The sequence below is a fragment of the Equus asinus genome, chromosome 13 (genome assembly GCF_041296235.1).
Source record: "Equus asinus isolate D_3611 breed Donkey chromosome 13, EquAss-T2T_v2, whole genome shotgun sequence".
Classification (NCBI taxonomy): Eukaryota; Metazoa; Chordata; class Mammalia; order Perissodactyla; family Equidae; genus Equus; species Equus asinus.
Window position 1 is genome coordinate 11,194,839 of NC_091802.1, and position 11,833 is coordinate 11,206,671.

Sequence of the window (11,833 nt, forward strand, 5' to 3'; positions counted from 1 at the left end):
CACATTTCAAGGGTCCCAGTGAGTTATTTTGCAGAATGTCCCCCAGTTTGGATTTGTCCAATGTTTTCTCATTCTAGATTGAGGTTATGCATTTTTGGCAAGAATACCACAGAAGTAAATAATTTGGAGTGGGGAAGACATTTCTTTCTTTCTTTCTTTCTTTTTTTTTTGAGGAAGATTAGCCCTGAGCTAACGACTGCCAATTCTCCTCTTTTTTGCTGAGGAAGACTGGCCCTGAGCTAACATCTGTGCCCATCTTCCTCTACTTTATATGTGGGACGCCTACCACAGCATGGTGTGCCAAGCGGTGCCATGTCCACACCTGGGATCCGAACCAGCAAACCCTGGGCCGCAGAGAAGCGGAACGTGTACACTTAACTGCTGCTCCACCAGGCCGGCCCCTGGGAAGACATTTCTAAGTATGAGAACAAAACACAGAAGTCATAAAAGAAAAGACACATTTAAATATATATATTAAAAATGTTAAGAGTACATATGCATGGTAAAAATCATAAGCAAACGTTAAAAGATAGATGACAATCTCCGGAAAATGTTTATAGTTCCTATGGCAGAGAAAGGGCTAATTTTGATACATAAAAATCTACAAATCTATAAGAAAAATACCAACAACACAATAACAAATGTACAAAAAATTTATACAGACATTTCACGGAATAGGAAATATTAAGAACTCTCAAGTATCTGAAAAGATGCCTAACCTCATTCACCATAAGAGAAATGCAGTCCATGTTTAACTTATATTTGTAATGACCAAAAAGTGTCCCAGAGAGTTGGAGAGGGTTTGGCTTTAAGTAAACAAGCCTTACTTGTTTGTTGGTGGGAATAAAAATTGGTAACATTCACAGAGAGCAATTTGGCAATATCCATCAAAATCAATAAAAACCACAAACACCCATATCCTTTGACCTCAAATTTTCACTTCTGGGAATTAGCCCTACATGTCTGCACATAGGTGAAAAGGGAACGTGTAGATTATTCTTTGCAGCTTTGCTTGTGTTGGCAAAAGATTGGAAACAACCTACATGTCAAGAGGGGATTGGTTAAATTATACTGCAGAGGGGCCGGCCCTGTGGCTGAGTGGGTTAAGTTCGTGTACTCTGCTTCAGCGGCCCAGGATTTCACCAGTTCAGATCCTGGGCATGGGCCTAGCACCGTTCATCGGGCCACGCTGAGGTGGCATCTCACATGCCACAACTAGAAGGACCCACAACTGAAAATATACAACTATGTACCAGGGGGCTTTGGGGAGAAGAAGGAAGAATAAAATCTTAAACAAAATTAAAAAACAAATTATGTTACAGAGTAATACTATTCAGCCAGGAAAAAAGTAAATTTTTTTTCTTTTTTCAAGGTATGTACTTCTTCTTTTTTGGTAAGGAAGATTGGCCCAGAGCTAACATCTGTTGCCAATTTTCCTCCTTTTTTTTTCTGTTTTTTTTTTTTCCCCAAAGCCCCAGTACGTAGTTGTATATCCTAGTTGTAAGTCCTTCTAGCTCTTCTATGTGGGATGCTGCCACAGCATGGCTTGATGAGTGGTGTGTAGGTCTGTGCCCAGAATCTGAATCAGTGAACCACAGGCTGCCAAAGCAGAGAGTGTGAACTTAACCACTACGCCACTGGGCTGGCCCCCAAAAGTAAATTTTCTACACTGTTACGGAACAATCTCCAAGATACAAGGGACAAAAGCAAGGCGCAGCACAGTTCATATAGTTCACTTCTATTTGTGTAAAAAAGTGGAAAGTTAGGTGCACAGAACATCTCTGGAAAGAGGCACAGGGAACTGGGAGGTCTGGTTGTTGAGGGGCAGAAGCTGGGTGGCTGGGAGACAGGGTGAGAGAGAGACTTTCTCCATATGCCCTTTTGAACTTTCGAAACTTTGAACTCCATACATTAAAAAAAAAATACAAGACTATAACATTTTAAAAGAATGTGCGCCTGCAGCTGCTCATGTTCCCGTCTGGAAATAAAGCTAAATCAGAGGCCAGCAGAGCTAGAAACAGAGAAGATCCCTGATGACATCATGTGAGCACCTGCATCCGGCTGGTTTGTTGTGTTCCAGCTCTGTGAGGCCTCCGATTCTCCTTTTTGGTTTAAATGCGTTTGAGCTGTGTTGGCAAGTTCTCAATCATGACGTCCATCAAAGATCACGATGCGGTTTTTTTCCCCAGCTTTAGTGAGGATTAATTGACAAACGCGCTGTGTTTTAATGACCTCTTTGCTTGTGTATTATTGCAGCTCCTGGTGCCAGCACAGTGCCTGGCATTGTAGAATGAAAGAGGCCTCATTTACCAAGTGATGAAAATGAGGCCCAAGGAGCAAGCCATTCGCTTCAGGACATCCTGCAGGTAGGGAGAGCTGGGGCTGGAACCCAAGTCTCCTGGCTGTCAGGCCAAGACAGTTGACTCAATTCAACAAGTGTTTAGTGAGGACCTTCTTCCTGCCAGACTCTGGGCTTGGCATGTGATATGGAGGGAAATAAGGAAGATGTGGCTTCTTGCCAACCACACTATCTGGAGAAGGACTTTTTCCTCCCCGCTGCTTGTTCACCCCAGTCAATCAGTGATTCTCTAATAAATAGAGGGTTGCAGAGTGAGGATTTGGGACCAGGAGGCCTCCCAGGCTCCCAATCCCAGAAGACTCTGATCTGCCTATGTCTTGTCCTACCCACACAGGGCTCTGGCATGTGGCTCCCCCACCACCCTGCTTCCCAGGGGCCCTGAGGCCTGGGCCTGTCCTGCTGCAGTGACAGGAGCTGGCTCCCTCGCGAAAGTGGCAGCAAGTGATCAGGGTATCACCAGGCCAAACAGGGCTGTCCTCACAGGAACAGTGGGCACACGGTCCTGCCCAAACCCATCCCCCGACACGATGCCTAGGAATTCAGCATTAGAAGCCATTTGTCTGCTGCGCTGGGCTCTCTTTTAAAACGCTCCTCACTGAGACCGTAGTTCACCCTCATTCATTATTCATTTGCCTGCCTTGTTTCTGGCACTGTGCTTGGTATTTGTGCAAGGAGAATTACACAGGTTAAAAAGATACCACTTTATGTATGTATATTATGTTTTATACAACTTTAAAAAGAGATATTTTATATGTGAAAAAAAAGCAAAGTTGATTAGCCAATAAAAGAAGACCCCATCAGGGCATTTCTCTGAGCCAGGGTTTCCCCAAATGTAAAATCAAGACAATACCTACCTTGGAGGATGGTCATGAGGTTTGACTGATCACGGGAAGTGTTTACAACATTCCTGAGAGCCCTGTCCTGATAGCATAAAAACTGGAAACAACCTAAAGGCTGGTGCTTGAGGGACAAGTTACATAAACCATGGTAAGACTTCTGGTTAAACATGGAAGATTGGCCGCGAGCATTTGTCTTCTCTTCCTTCCAAAACTTAACTAAGTAACAGGAGAGGAGTCAAAGAGGCGTAGATCCACAAGGACTGAGAGACCCAAGAGAAGACAGCAGCGGACAAAAGATTTCAACAAGGCTTTGATTCCAACGCAGCTGGACAGCCGAAGGGTGGCCGAAGGGTGGTGACAGGACAGGCAGGGCAGAGGGAGTCAGGACCTGATGCCTGGAGATCCTGCAGGTCCCCAGACCCCGGGTCAGAGCCTGGCTGAACACAGGGATGCCTGAGAGTCTGTTCAAAGTGTTGAGCCCCTGGGGCTTCCTCACCTCTCGCACCTGAGCCCCACACGCCGCCCCTCTGCGCGCTCCTTTCAGGGAGGCTTTGGTCTTGGGGACACCTGGCCCAACAGAGGTGAGGCTTGAGCTAGAAACAGGAGCTGCGCCCTGCTCCAGATCCCCACACCCGCACTGAGGGCACGGTAGGGAGAATGGAAGAGATTCTTCTCTCAAAAAACGAAATGGCCCCGGAGAAAGCCTGCCACCTACCAGCATTTGGGAGTCCCCATGAAAAGGCTTTCGCTGACCCACAGCAAAGCAGGCAGACAGTGAGTGCCTCCCCACCCCAGCTTCCAATCATCCTCTTGGTGTGCCTCTATTAAATATGAACAGAGAGCCAAGGCCCTGCAGACATTTAAGGAAAGTCTCCAAAATGAAAGAGAGAGGCTCCTCCCATTTATATATAAAAGCCAATCAGAGAAATTGGATGAGACAAAAATACTAGGGAGCACAAGAAAAAACAAACAAACCTACAATTGGAAAGTAAAAAAGAAGGGGGGCAACTCAATGCCTATAGTCTGTTAGCATTTCTATTTAAAAAAAAAAAGAAGTATCTATGTTTGTCTCTGCACCAACCATCCTGGAGGATTTACAAGACTGGAGCCAGCAGCTGTGTCGGGTGGGGGTCCGGCAGCTCAGAACAAGGGCTGACTGTACATTCTTTTGTACCCTTTGAATTTTGAATTTTGATTGTGTTACCTATAACCTACTTTAAAACCTAATATTGAATTTTTTAAATCTAATTATCACCGTTAGAGAGATGAGAGAAGATATTGCATAAATAGATAAATATAACAAAAAACTTCTTTTTTTCCCCCAAAAGGAGGATACACAAAACCTTCTAGAAAGTAAAACAAAAAGACAAATGAGTTGGGGGTGGCCAAGGGAACCTCAGCTTCATGTCTAATGTCTTAATATTTTGCGAGGAGAATGGAGTCACATTATTTGTGTAATTAAAAAACTGAGAGCAGGGGCTGGCCCTGTGGCTGCATGGTTAAGTTAGCGCTGCACTCTGGCGGCCCGGGGTTTCGCCAGTTCGAATCCTGGGCACAGACACGGTACAGCTCATCAAGCCATGCTGGGGCAGCATCCCAATGTCCTGGGGGGCTTTGGGGAGAAGAAGAAGAAGGAAAAAAAAGAAGATTGGTAACAGATGTTAGCTCAAGTGCCAATCTTTAAAAAAAAAAAACCTGACAGCATGTGGCAATCTGTGTAAAGTGTCAGACACACAGTAGGTCCCTGGTAGTTTCCCTTCCCTCCAGGAGCCCAGGGCTTGGCAGGCAGGCCCCTCCCTGATTCAGGACTGGAGGGCTCAGCCCCAGGTCACAGGGTTTGAGCAGCTGACTGTGATGGTTGGGGCTAGCCCCTCTGTCCCCATTCCAGGCAGCATCCCCAAGGGCATGCTTCTTCTGCTCCTAATTAAAGGCTTTTGATTTACAAGCCTCGTTGAGGGACACACAAGGTCTCTGAAACTAATTACTAGTTCCGTCAGGTTTGACTCATATGGATGGAGCAAGTTCATGAGTCAGTGCGGGAATGACCCAGCCCCCTTCCTTCCCAACTTCTAAGTCAGTTGTTAGAAGAGGAAAAAACAATAAAAGAAAACCTTTATTAAAGGATTTCTCTGTGTTGCCTACATCAGAGTCACCAGAGATGCTTGTTACAGGTGAACTTGGATGCCCTCCCACATCCTTTCAATGAGCCTTGGGAGTGGGGCCCAGAGACTTGGCTGCCAACCCCCCAAGCAGGTAAATGTAGAAGCCACGATCTCAGTTATGTAAACACGCTACTTTGTCTTTAGTTAACTTACCTCTGTTTGGGTCTCCATTTTACTTGCTTGCAGAAAACATTCATTTCCAGGTGAACTCAGTGATCCCATCCCACCCGTTCTCCTGCCTCCACACTGGTCTAAATTGGGGGAGTTCCTTAGCACCACAGCACAGGTAGGGGGGCACAGTGAGAGCCCTCTCTCTGAGATAAATCCTCCTGGGTCCCCGCCTCCACAGATCACACCTGCCGTCATTTCTACCTTGCTCCTGCTGCCGCCAGGATCCAATAGCAATAGGATTGTGCCAGCCTTCCAAGCCACACCCCATGGCCTTGGCTCCCTACATATATTCTGGGTCTGTCTCTCACACGTCCCCCAGACTTGGCCATCAGGGAAAATGAGGATCACTCCTAACCAGCGTTGAACATCTTGTCTGGTCCTTCACTAGCTTCTCCTCTGCTAGTGCAGGGTGTTGGGGCAGAGGTGGGGGGCGGGGGAAGGGCTCTGCCTGTTTGTACCTCCTTCCAACCTTCCCTGTCTTAGACCCAGACACTGTGGCTTTTGAACTTAAAAGGCTGGAATTTGGCATCTTTGTTCTTTAGCTAGAAAGTAGCATAGTCTCAGGGCCATAAAGCAAGAGCTAGCACCCCACAGCACAACCTGAGGCCCTCATGGACCAGGCTCTTTTCGTCCTTTTCACATAGATTGAGCCACCTGACATTCTGTGTCAGTGCACAAGGACCAAGGACGTGGCTGCTCTTAGGGGGAGGAGGGAGCTAAGAGCATCTTATCTCTGCTGAGTCCCCACACCCAACACATAGTCCCTGCTCACTCACTTCCCTCAGACAGCTGGGAAACCAACACCTCTGGTGACAGAGCCAGTCCCCAGGCTTCTGCTGGGAGGGAGTGGGGCACTGCATGGGGGAGGTTATCACACCCAGAGGCCCTGGGAAGCCTGGGTGGGGGAGGGAAGAAGCTGGTTCCTGTTTGTCTCAGACCAAGGCCACGGGCCTCCCCTCCTCCCCTTCCAGGAAAGGAGTGAGCACCCTGACTCGGCCTCCCCTAGGCGCCTTCTTCTTCACTTTTGAGGCTTGCTTTGAGCCACCCCTCCGGACAGGCAGCTCACCTGGTCCCCTCTTCTCTTCCCCTCGGTGCCAGTTCTGCTGGGAATGAGTGAGGTGGGTGTGTGCAGCTGCCGGGTTGTTTAGAGGACCTAAAGAGAGACCAGTCAGGGACGGAAGGGGCCGTGGAGAATCTCCTCCTACCAGGTTCCAGATCAAGCCATTTAACAAACGTATATATTTAGTGCCTACGATGTAATATATTTTGGGTCCAGAGACAAGACAGGAACTGTCTAATTCACACCTATGAGGCTAATCTTTGTGTAAAGTAGTACCATGTAATCTGGGTACTGCAGGTGCCCCCTTGCCTACTGGCCTCCTTCCCCCTAAAACAAACAAATAAACAAACAAAAAACCTGTCCTGTGGGCCCGGGCCTCTGGGATCAAACGCGGAGCCCTCCTCGGCGCCCTTCTGCGGCTGGGGTAGCTGGCTCAACTCGGTCAGAGCTAGGTTTTGGCCGGTCTGCGGCCACCACGTGAGGCAGTCCCACGGGGCAGCGTCGTGCCCTCCTCCCTGGGGTCCTAAACTTGCCCCTACCTCAGTGGGGCCTGGCCTGCCAAGTACCCTTGGTCTGAACTCGTTGTGAGGAGGGGCAGCTTTCACACGCTGCAGTGACTTGGGTGAGGCGGGGCGGGGAGGCTGCTTCATCTTCATAGCCTCCTCCCCAGCGGCCAGAGGCCCCAGACAGCCCTTGAGACATCCACCTGCGGGGTGATGGGTTGGGGACCTACTCCCACCGCTCCACTCCACCTCAGCAGCAGGGTCCCAACCATCCACATTGCCCCGGGGACCTGATTTCCCGCTCCCATTCCATGTGCTGAAGGCCGTCACCAGGGCTTGGGACATGGGTGCTGGCCGAGACCTTGGGCGGTGTGGGGTGGGGACTGGTTTGCGGTTTCACGGCGGACGGAGGCCGTGGTGTGGGGGCGGGGCGCCGTGAGGGCTGCGGCCAGGCAGGGCGGGCTGGCGGTGGGTGTGGGGAAGCCGCGGCAGTCAGGCTTGGGGCTCGCGGGGCCAGGATACGTGCAGGGACACCGCGGCTCCAGGCCCGCCTCGCCTCGCCCCGCCCCGCCCCCGCGGCCCGGCTCCCGAAGAGTCGCCCGCCGCGCCCCGCCCCCGCCCGCAGTGCCCGGATGTGGGTGACGTGCGGCCGCCATCTTCCCGTCCCGGGCAGCCAGCGCCAGTCGGAGCCAGCGCGAGCCGCCGCCGCCGCCGCTGCCATCACTGCAGCTGCCAAGTCCTCCGCCCGCTGCCCACGCCATGTGAGTCGGCCGCCCGCGCTCACACCGGGCTTGCCTGCGTCGGCCGCCACCCTTGTGTGCGGGCCCGGGGAGTGCCCGGGGTTCGGCCCGCGCCCCCCGCGGGCCCCGCGCCCAGGCCGGCGCCCGTGACTGCGCGCAGGCAGCCGGAGCCCCGCGTCCCGGGCGGGCCGTGCGGGCGGTGGTCGCGGGAGGGAGCGGACCCGGCGCCCGCCCGCCCCTGTCATCGCTGCCGCCAGTCATTTCGGGTCGATCTCGAAACGTGTCTATGAGGTCGCTCTCATTTGACAGGCGGGGAAACTGAGGCCCGGAGGGGGGAGGAGGCCTCACTCAAGGTCATGCAGCTTATCGGCGGCGGGGCCCCACGAAGTCCAGGGCGCCCATCGGGTGGCCTTCTTCCAGGGAGGGAGGAAGTGGGGGACGGATGGATGGACAGGCAGATGGGCGGAGCCCTCGCTACCGGGTTGGAGGCTCCAGGCCCTGGGTCTTAATGGGTTCCTGCCCCTCAGGTCGGCTACCGCTGCCACCGCCCCCCCCGCCGCCCCAACTGGGGAGGGAGGCCCCCCTGCACCCCCTCCAAACCTCACCAGTAACAGGAGACTGCAGCAGACCCAGGCTCAGGTGGATGAGGTGAGTGTGGGGGGTGTCAAAGGCAGTGGGAAGGACCTTGAGAACCGGCAAACAGGGATGTGGGGCCCATCTGGGTTGAGGGTGATGGCAGTTCACGTTCATGAGTTTTGGGACAAAGACATACCATGCCCCATTCCTGTCAACCACTTGGAAGGGCCCTGGGGTGCTAGTCAGCCTTGCCAGCCTGGGGGTGTTTCAGCCTGGGCAGGTGTGCTCTGGTAATGGGCGGGCTGCTGGAGGCTTGATAGAGGGTGCTGCTATGACATCTGAGATGTCTGGCTACCAGCATGCCCCTGATGTGTGTCCCTTGCATGTCCCCAGGTGTGCTAGGCATGTTCTGTGTGTGTCCTTGGCATGTTAGCCTGGCAGCATCGGGGTGCATGTTCCGTATGTGGGCGCATGGTCAAGAAGTGCCCTCGTTGAGGTGGGCCCCTCCCCCAGGTGGTAGACATCATGAGAGTGAACGTGGACAAGGTCTTGGAGAGGGACCAGAAGCTGTCGGAGCTGGACGATCGTGCAGACGCACTTCAGGCAGGGGCCTCCCAGTTTGAAACAAGTGCAGCCAAGCTCAAGCGCAAATACTGGTGGAAAAACCTCAAGGTAAGTGTGGAGGCAGGCGGGAGGGCAGATTGGAGGACTCGTGAGTGAATGGGGTATCACAGTCTGTCTCACTTACCCTCCCTCTCTCCCCCAGATGATGATCATCTTGGGAGTGATTTGCGCCATCATCCTCATCATCATCATCGGTGAGTGGGGCGGGAGTGGCTAGGGTCCTTTCTCTGGAGAGGTTTCCCCCTGCAAATTCTGGGTTTTGAAGGTCATTAACCTAGATTTTACTGTTCGGCAAAAAGCATATATAGCTGCCATGGCAGTTCTGATTGACCTAGAGCCCAAAACCTTGATGTTTAGCCTGCACTTTGCCTGGTTCTGGGCAATTTCTGTTAAGATTTTTGGAAACAAGAAAGCTGGTAGATCCTTACTGTTCCGTTGAGGACCCTTTGGGTCTAAGAGCGCAGTCTGGGAACCCTGAAATTGGGGGATGGGCGAGCAGGAAAGGCCCAGGGGCTTGAGACATGGCTGGGAAGCCAACCACCTTGAGAGCTTGTGGTCTCGGAGGCCCAGAGGATTAGGGGTTGGTGGCCCCAAGGCCATACCATGGAGCTGAACAGCCCTTGGAACCCACCTGTCCAGCCCCCTTGCATTACAGATGGAAAACCTGAGGCTGAGAGGGGAAGGGATGTCAGCCACCTGGGAAGTGGGGAGGATGGGAGCAGGGCCAGGCCTGACACACTGCTTTCTCTCTCTCTCTCTCTTCTCCCCTCTCCGTCTTCTTCCTTCTCTTTCCCTCTCTACAGTTTACTTCAGCTCTTAAACCCCTGAGGAGCCTGCCCTGCCCAGAGAAGGGCCTCTCCCCTCCATCCCCAGCCGCTCCTCCACCTCTCAGCCATATCTTCCAGCCCCCCCTCCCCTGGAACCGTGTGTGTGTGTCCGTGTGTGTTGCCCCCCTGTAAATAGCCAGCTGTTATTTATACATATATAATATTATATATATTTGGTCTGTTTGTAGTTTTATTACTAGAAGATTTTTCCGGTTGTCCTTAACACCCCTTCCTGAGGTTCCCATCACTCCCCTTCTCCTTCCCTCCTTCCCTTTCCCTCTCTCCCTAACCAGGCCCAAGTCCCTTCATTTGCATCTGCTATGCAATAGTCCCTCTTCCTCTCCTCCTTCCCTTGGATTTAGCTGATCCTTCCTTCCACCCTGGCCTTCCCCGTACCCTCACTCCCCTACAAAATAAAACAAAAAGCAACTGTCCAGGCCTCCTCAGGTGCATCTTCTTTGCATCGGTGGGAGGCTCTGAGACTAGCCCCATTTGGTCCTAAGAATCCCAGGGTCTTCTGGGAGCTTCCAGCATGTTAATTAGCAATCATTTGCATACTGACATCCCTTTTGGTTTCCTTTTTTGTTCCATCACTCTTCTCTGTATTCTTTCAACCGGTGTTTCTTTTTTACTGAGGAGTTAGTCCCCATTGGTCCTTGTATCACACTTTCATTTGCATGACATCACTTACAGGTGGTGGGGAGCCTGGGCTTTCAGGGAGCCAGGCTGTTCTGGCCCCCAGAATCGCCCCCTCCTAGCCCCTCTAGTCTGGTTTGCCTCCCCTACCCCCATTTTCCAAACCTTTTGTCCCCTCCTCTCCCTCCCCCCAGCTGGTGTGTAAGTGTCTTGGAGTTCAGTGTGTTATGATGGACCAATAATTCTGCCACTTGGAGTCTCTCCCCACATTCCTGCTCCCCAGTTTTCATGTGGGGCACCCAACTGACATTCCCATGGGATCTCCTTCCCTCCCATCTGCCTGATCTGCCTCCTCCCCCTCCCACCAGGAGAGTTGGGGGTTGGCCACAATGTGATTTCTTTTGGGAGAGGTGGCTACCAGTGTGTGGGGGTCATCACTGCCTTGGGGAAGAGTAGGACAGGGCAGAGAATCCCCCCAGTTCCTGCCTGAAATCTCCTCGGGCCCCGCCCCTGCTGGGGGTTGGACTGAAAACCCTCCTCCCCAATTTGGGGGGTGTTGCCCCCATCACTGCCCAGCTCCTCTGACTGCCCCCCTGAATTCAGGGTGGGGTACTAGTCACTGCCAATGTGTATATGGACTTGCTGGAAGATGGGGATTCTCGCCCCTCTCTAAGGTGGTCGAACCCAAAGATAGAGCTGCCTCCTCCTTTAGTGAAGTGATAGAGGAATGGTCTAATGTCTTTTTAAATGGCACAATTTTAGGGGTCTAAGAGTGCAGTCCCTTAACCTGCCACTGGAGGGGACCCCCCAAACTCTTCTCCCCACACTTAAAGTTTCTGTGTAGAGGGGGAGCAGGGAGATGTAAGCTGTGGTATGAAAGGGTAGGGAGAGATGCTGGGGGTGGGGGTGCTGTGTTCTAGACCCCCCCATATTATCCCAGTGTCCCCTGCCCCCCCTTCCCTCACCCCATGCCCCCAATTCTGTGGCGCATCCAGATTGTGAAAATGTACAATAAATGTGTAATGAGTAACCAGGCGGTGTCTGTTCCAAGATCTTTTTTTAATCAGTGGGAAGGGTATTGGATCTGCAGGTACAATAGGAAGGTTGAGAAGATGAATTGGGAAGGGACTGAGCTTTACCTGAGGGCCTGACCTTGAGCAGGGCAAAGTGTTATTCCCCAAGTGGCCACGGGGGGGCACCAGGAGTCGATAACAGGAAGTGTTGAAGATCCGGGTCCGGGCCTGGTGAGCCCTGCGGTCTGGGTTTCCCAACTCCCCTCCCCCTCCACCTTCTCTAGCTTGCGGGCATGCTTCTGCTGTTTGTTGGATTCCTTTCT

The 11,833-nt window shown here is 52.2% G+C and overlaps 1 protein-coding gene and 1 long non-coding RNA gene across 3 annotated transcripts; both read left to right on the top strand.

Moving 5' to 3' along the window:
• The first annotated feature begins 281 nt into the window (after positions 1-281).
• Positions 282-5,678, top strand: LOC123275939 (uncharacterized). The gene is made up of 4 exons (XR_011493573.1): positions 282-419; positions 2,257-2,366; positions 5,370-5,451; positions 5,547-5,678. It is a non-coding gene; the product is annotated as an uncharacterized lncRNA (long non-coding RNA).
• Positions 5,679-6,500: 822 nt separating this feature from the next.
• Positions 6,501-11,531, top strand: VAMP2 (vesicle associated membrane protein 2). 2 transcript variants are annotated; one of them, XM_044744284.2, is made up of 6 exons: positions 6,501-6,649; positions 7,720-7,855; positions 8,362-8,482; positions 8,924-9,082; positions 9,177-9,228; positions 9,838-11,531. In XM_044744284.2, coding segments are annotated over exons 2-6 (351 nt in total). In that variant the 5' UTR covers positions 6,501-6,649; positions 7,720-7,853; the 3' UTR covers positions 9,855-11,531. The 2 variants fall into 2 exon arrangements, with proteins under 2 accessions (XP_044600219.1, XP_070338473.1); XM_070482372.1 differs by lacking the exons at positions 6,501-6,649; positions 7,720-7,855 and adding an exon at positions 8,092-8,125.
• The last annotated feature ends 302 nt before the right edge of the window (positions 11,532-11,833 follow it).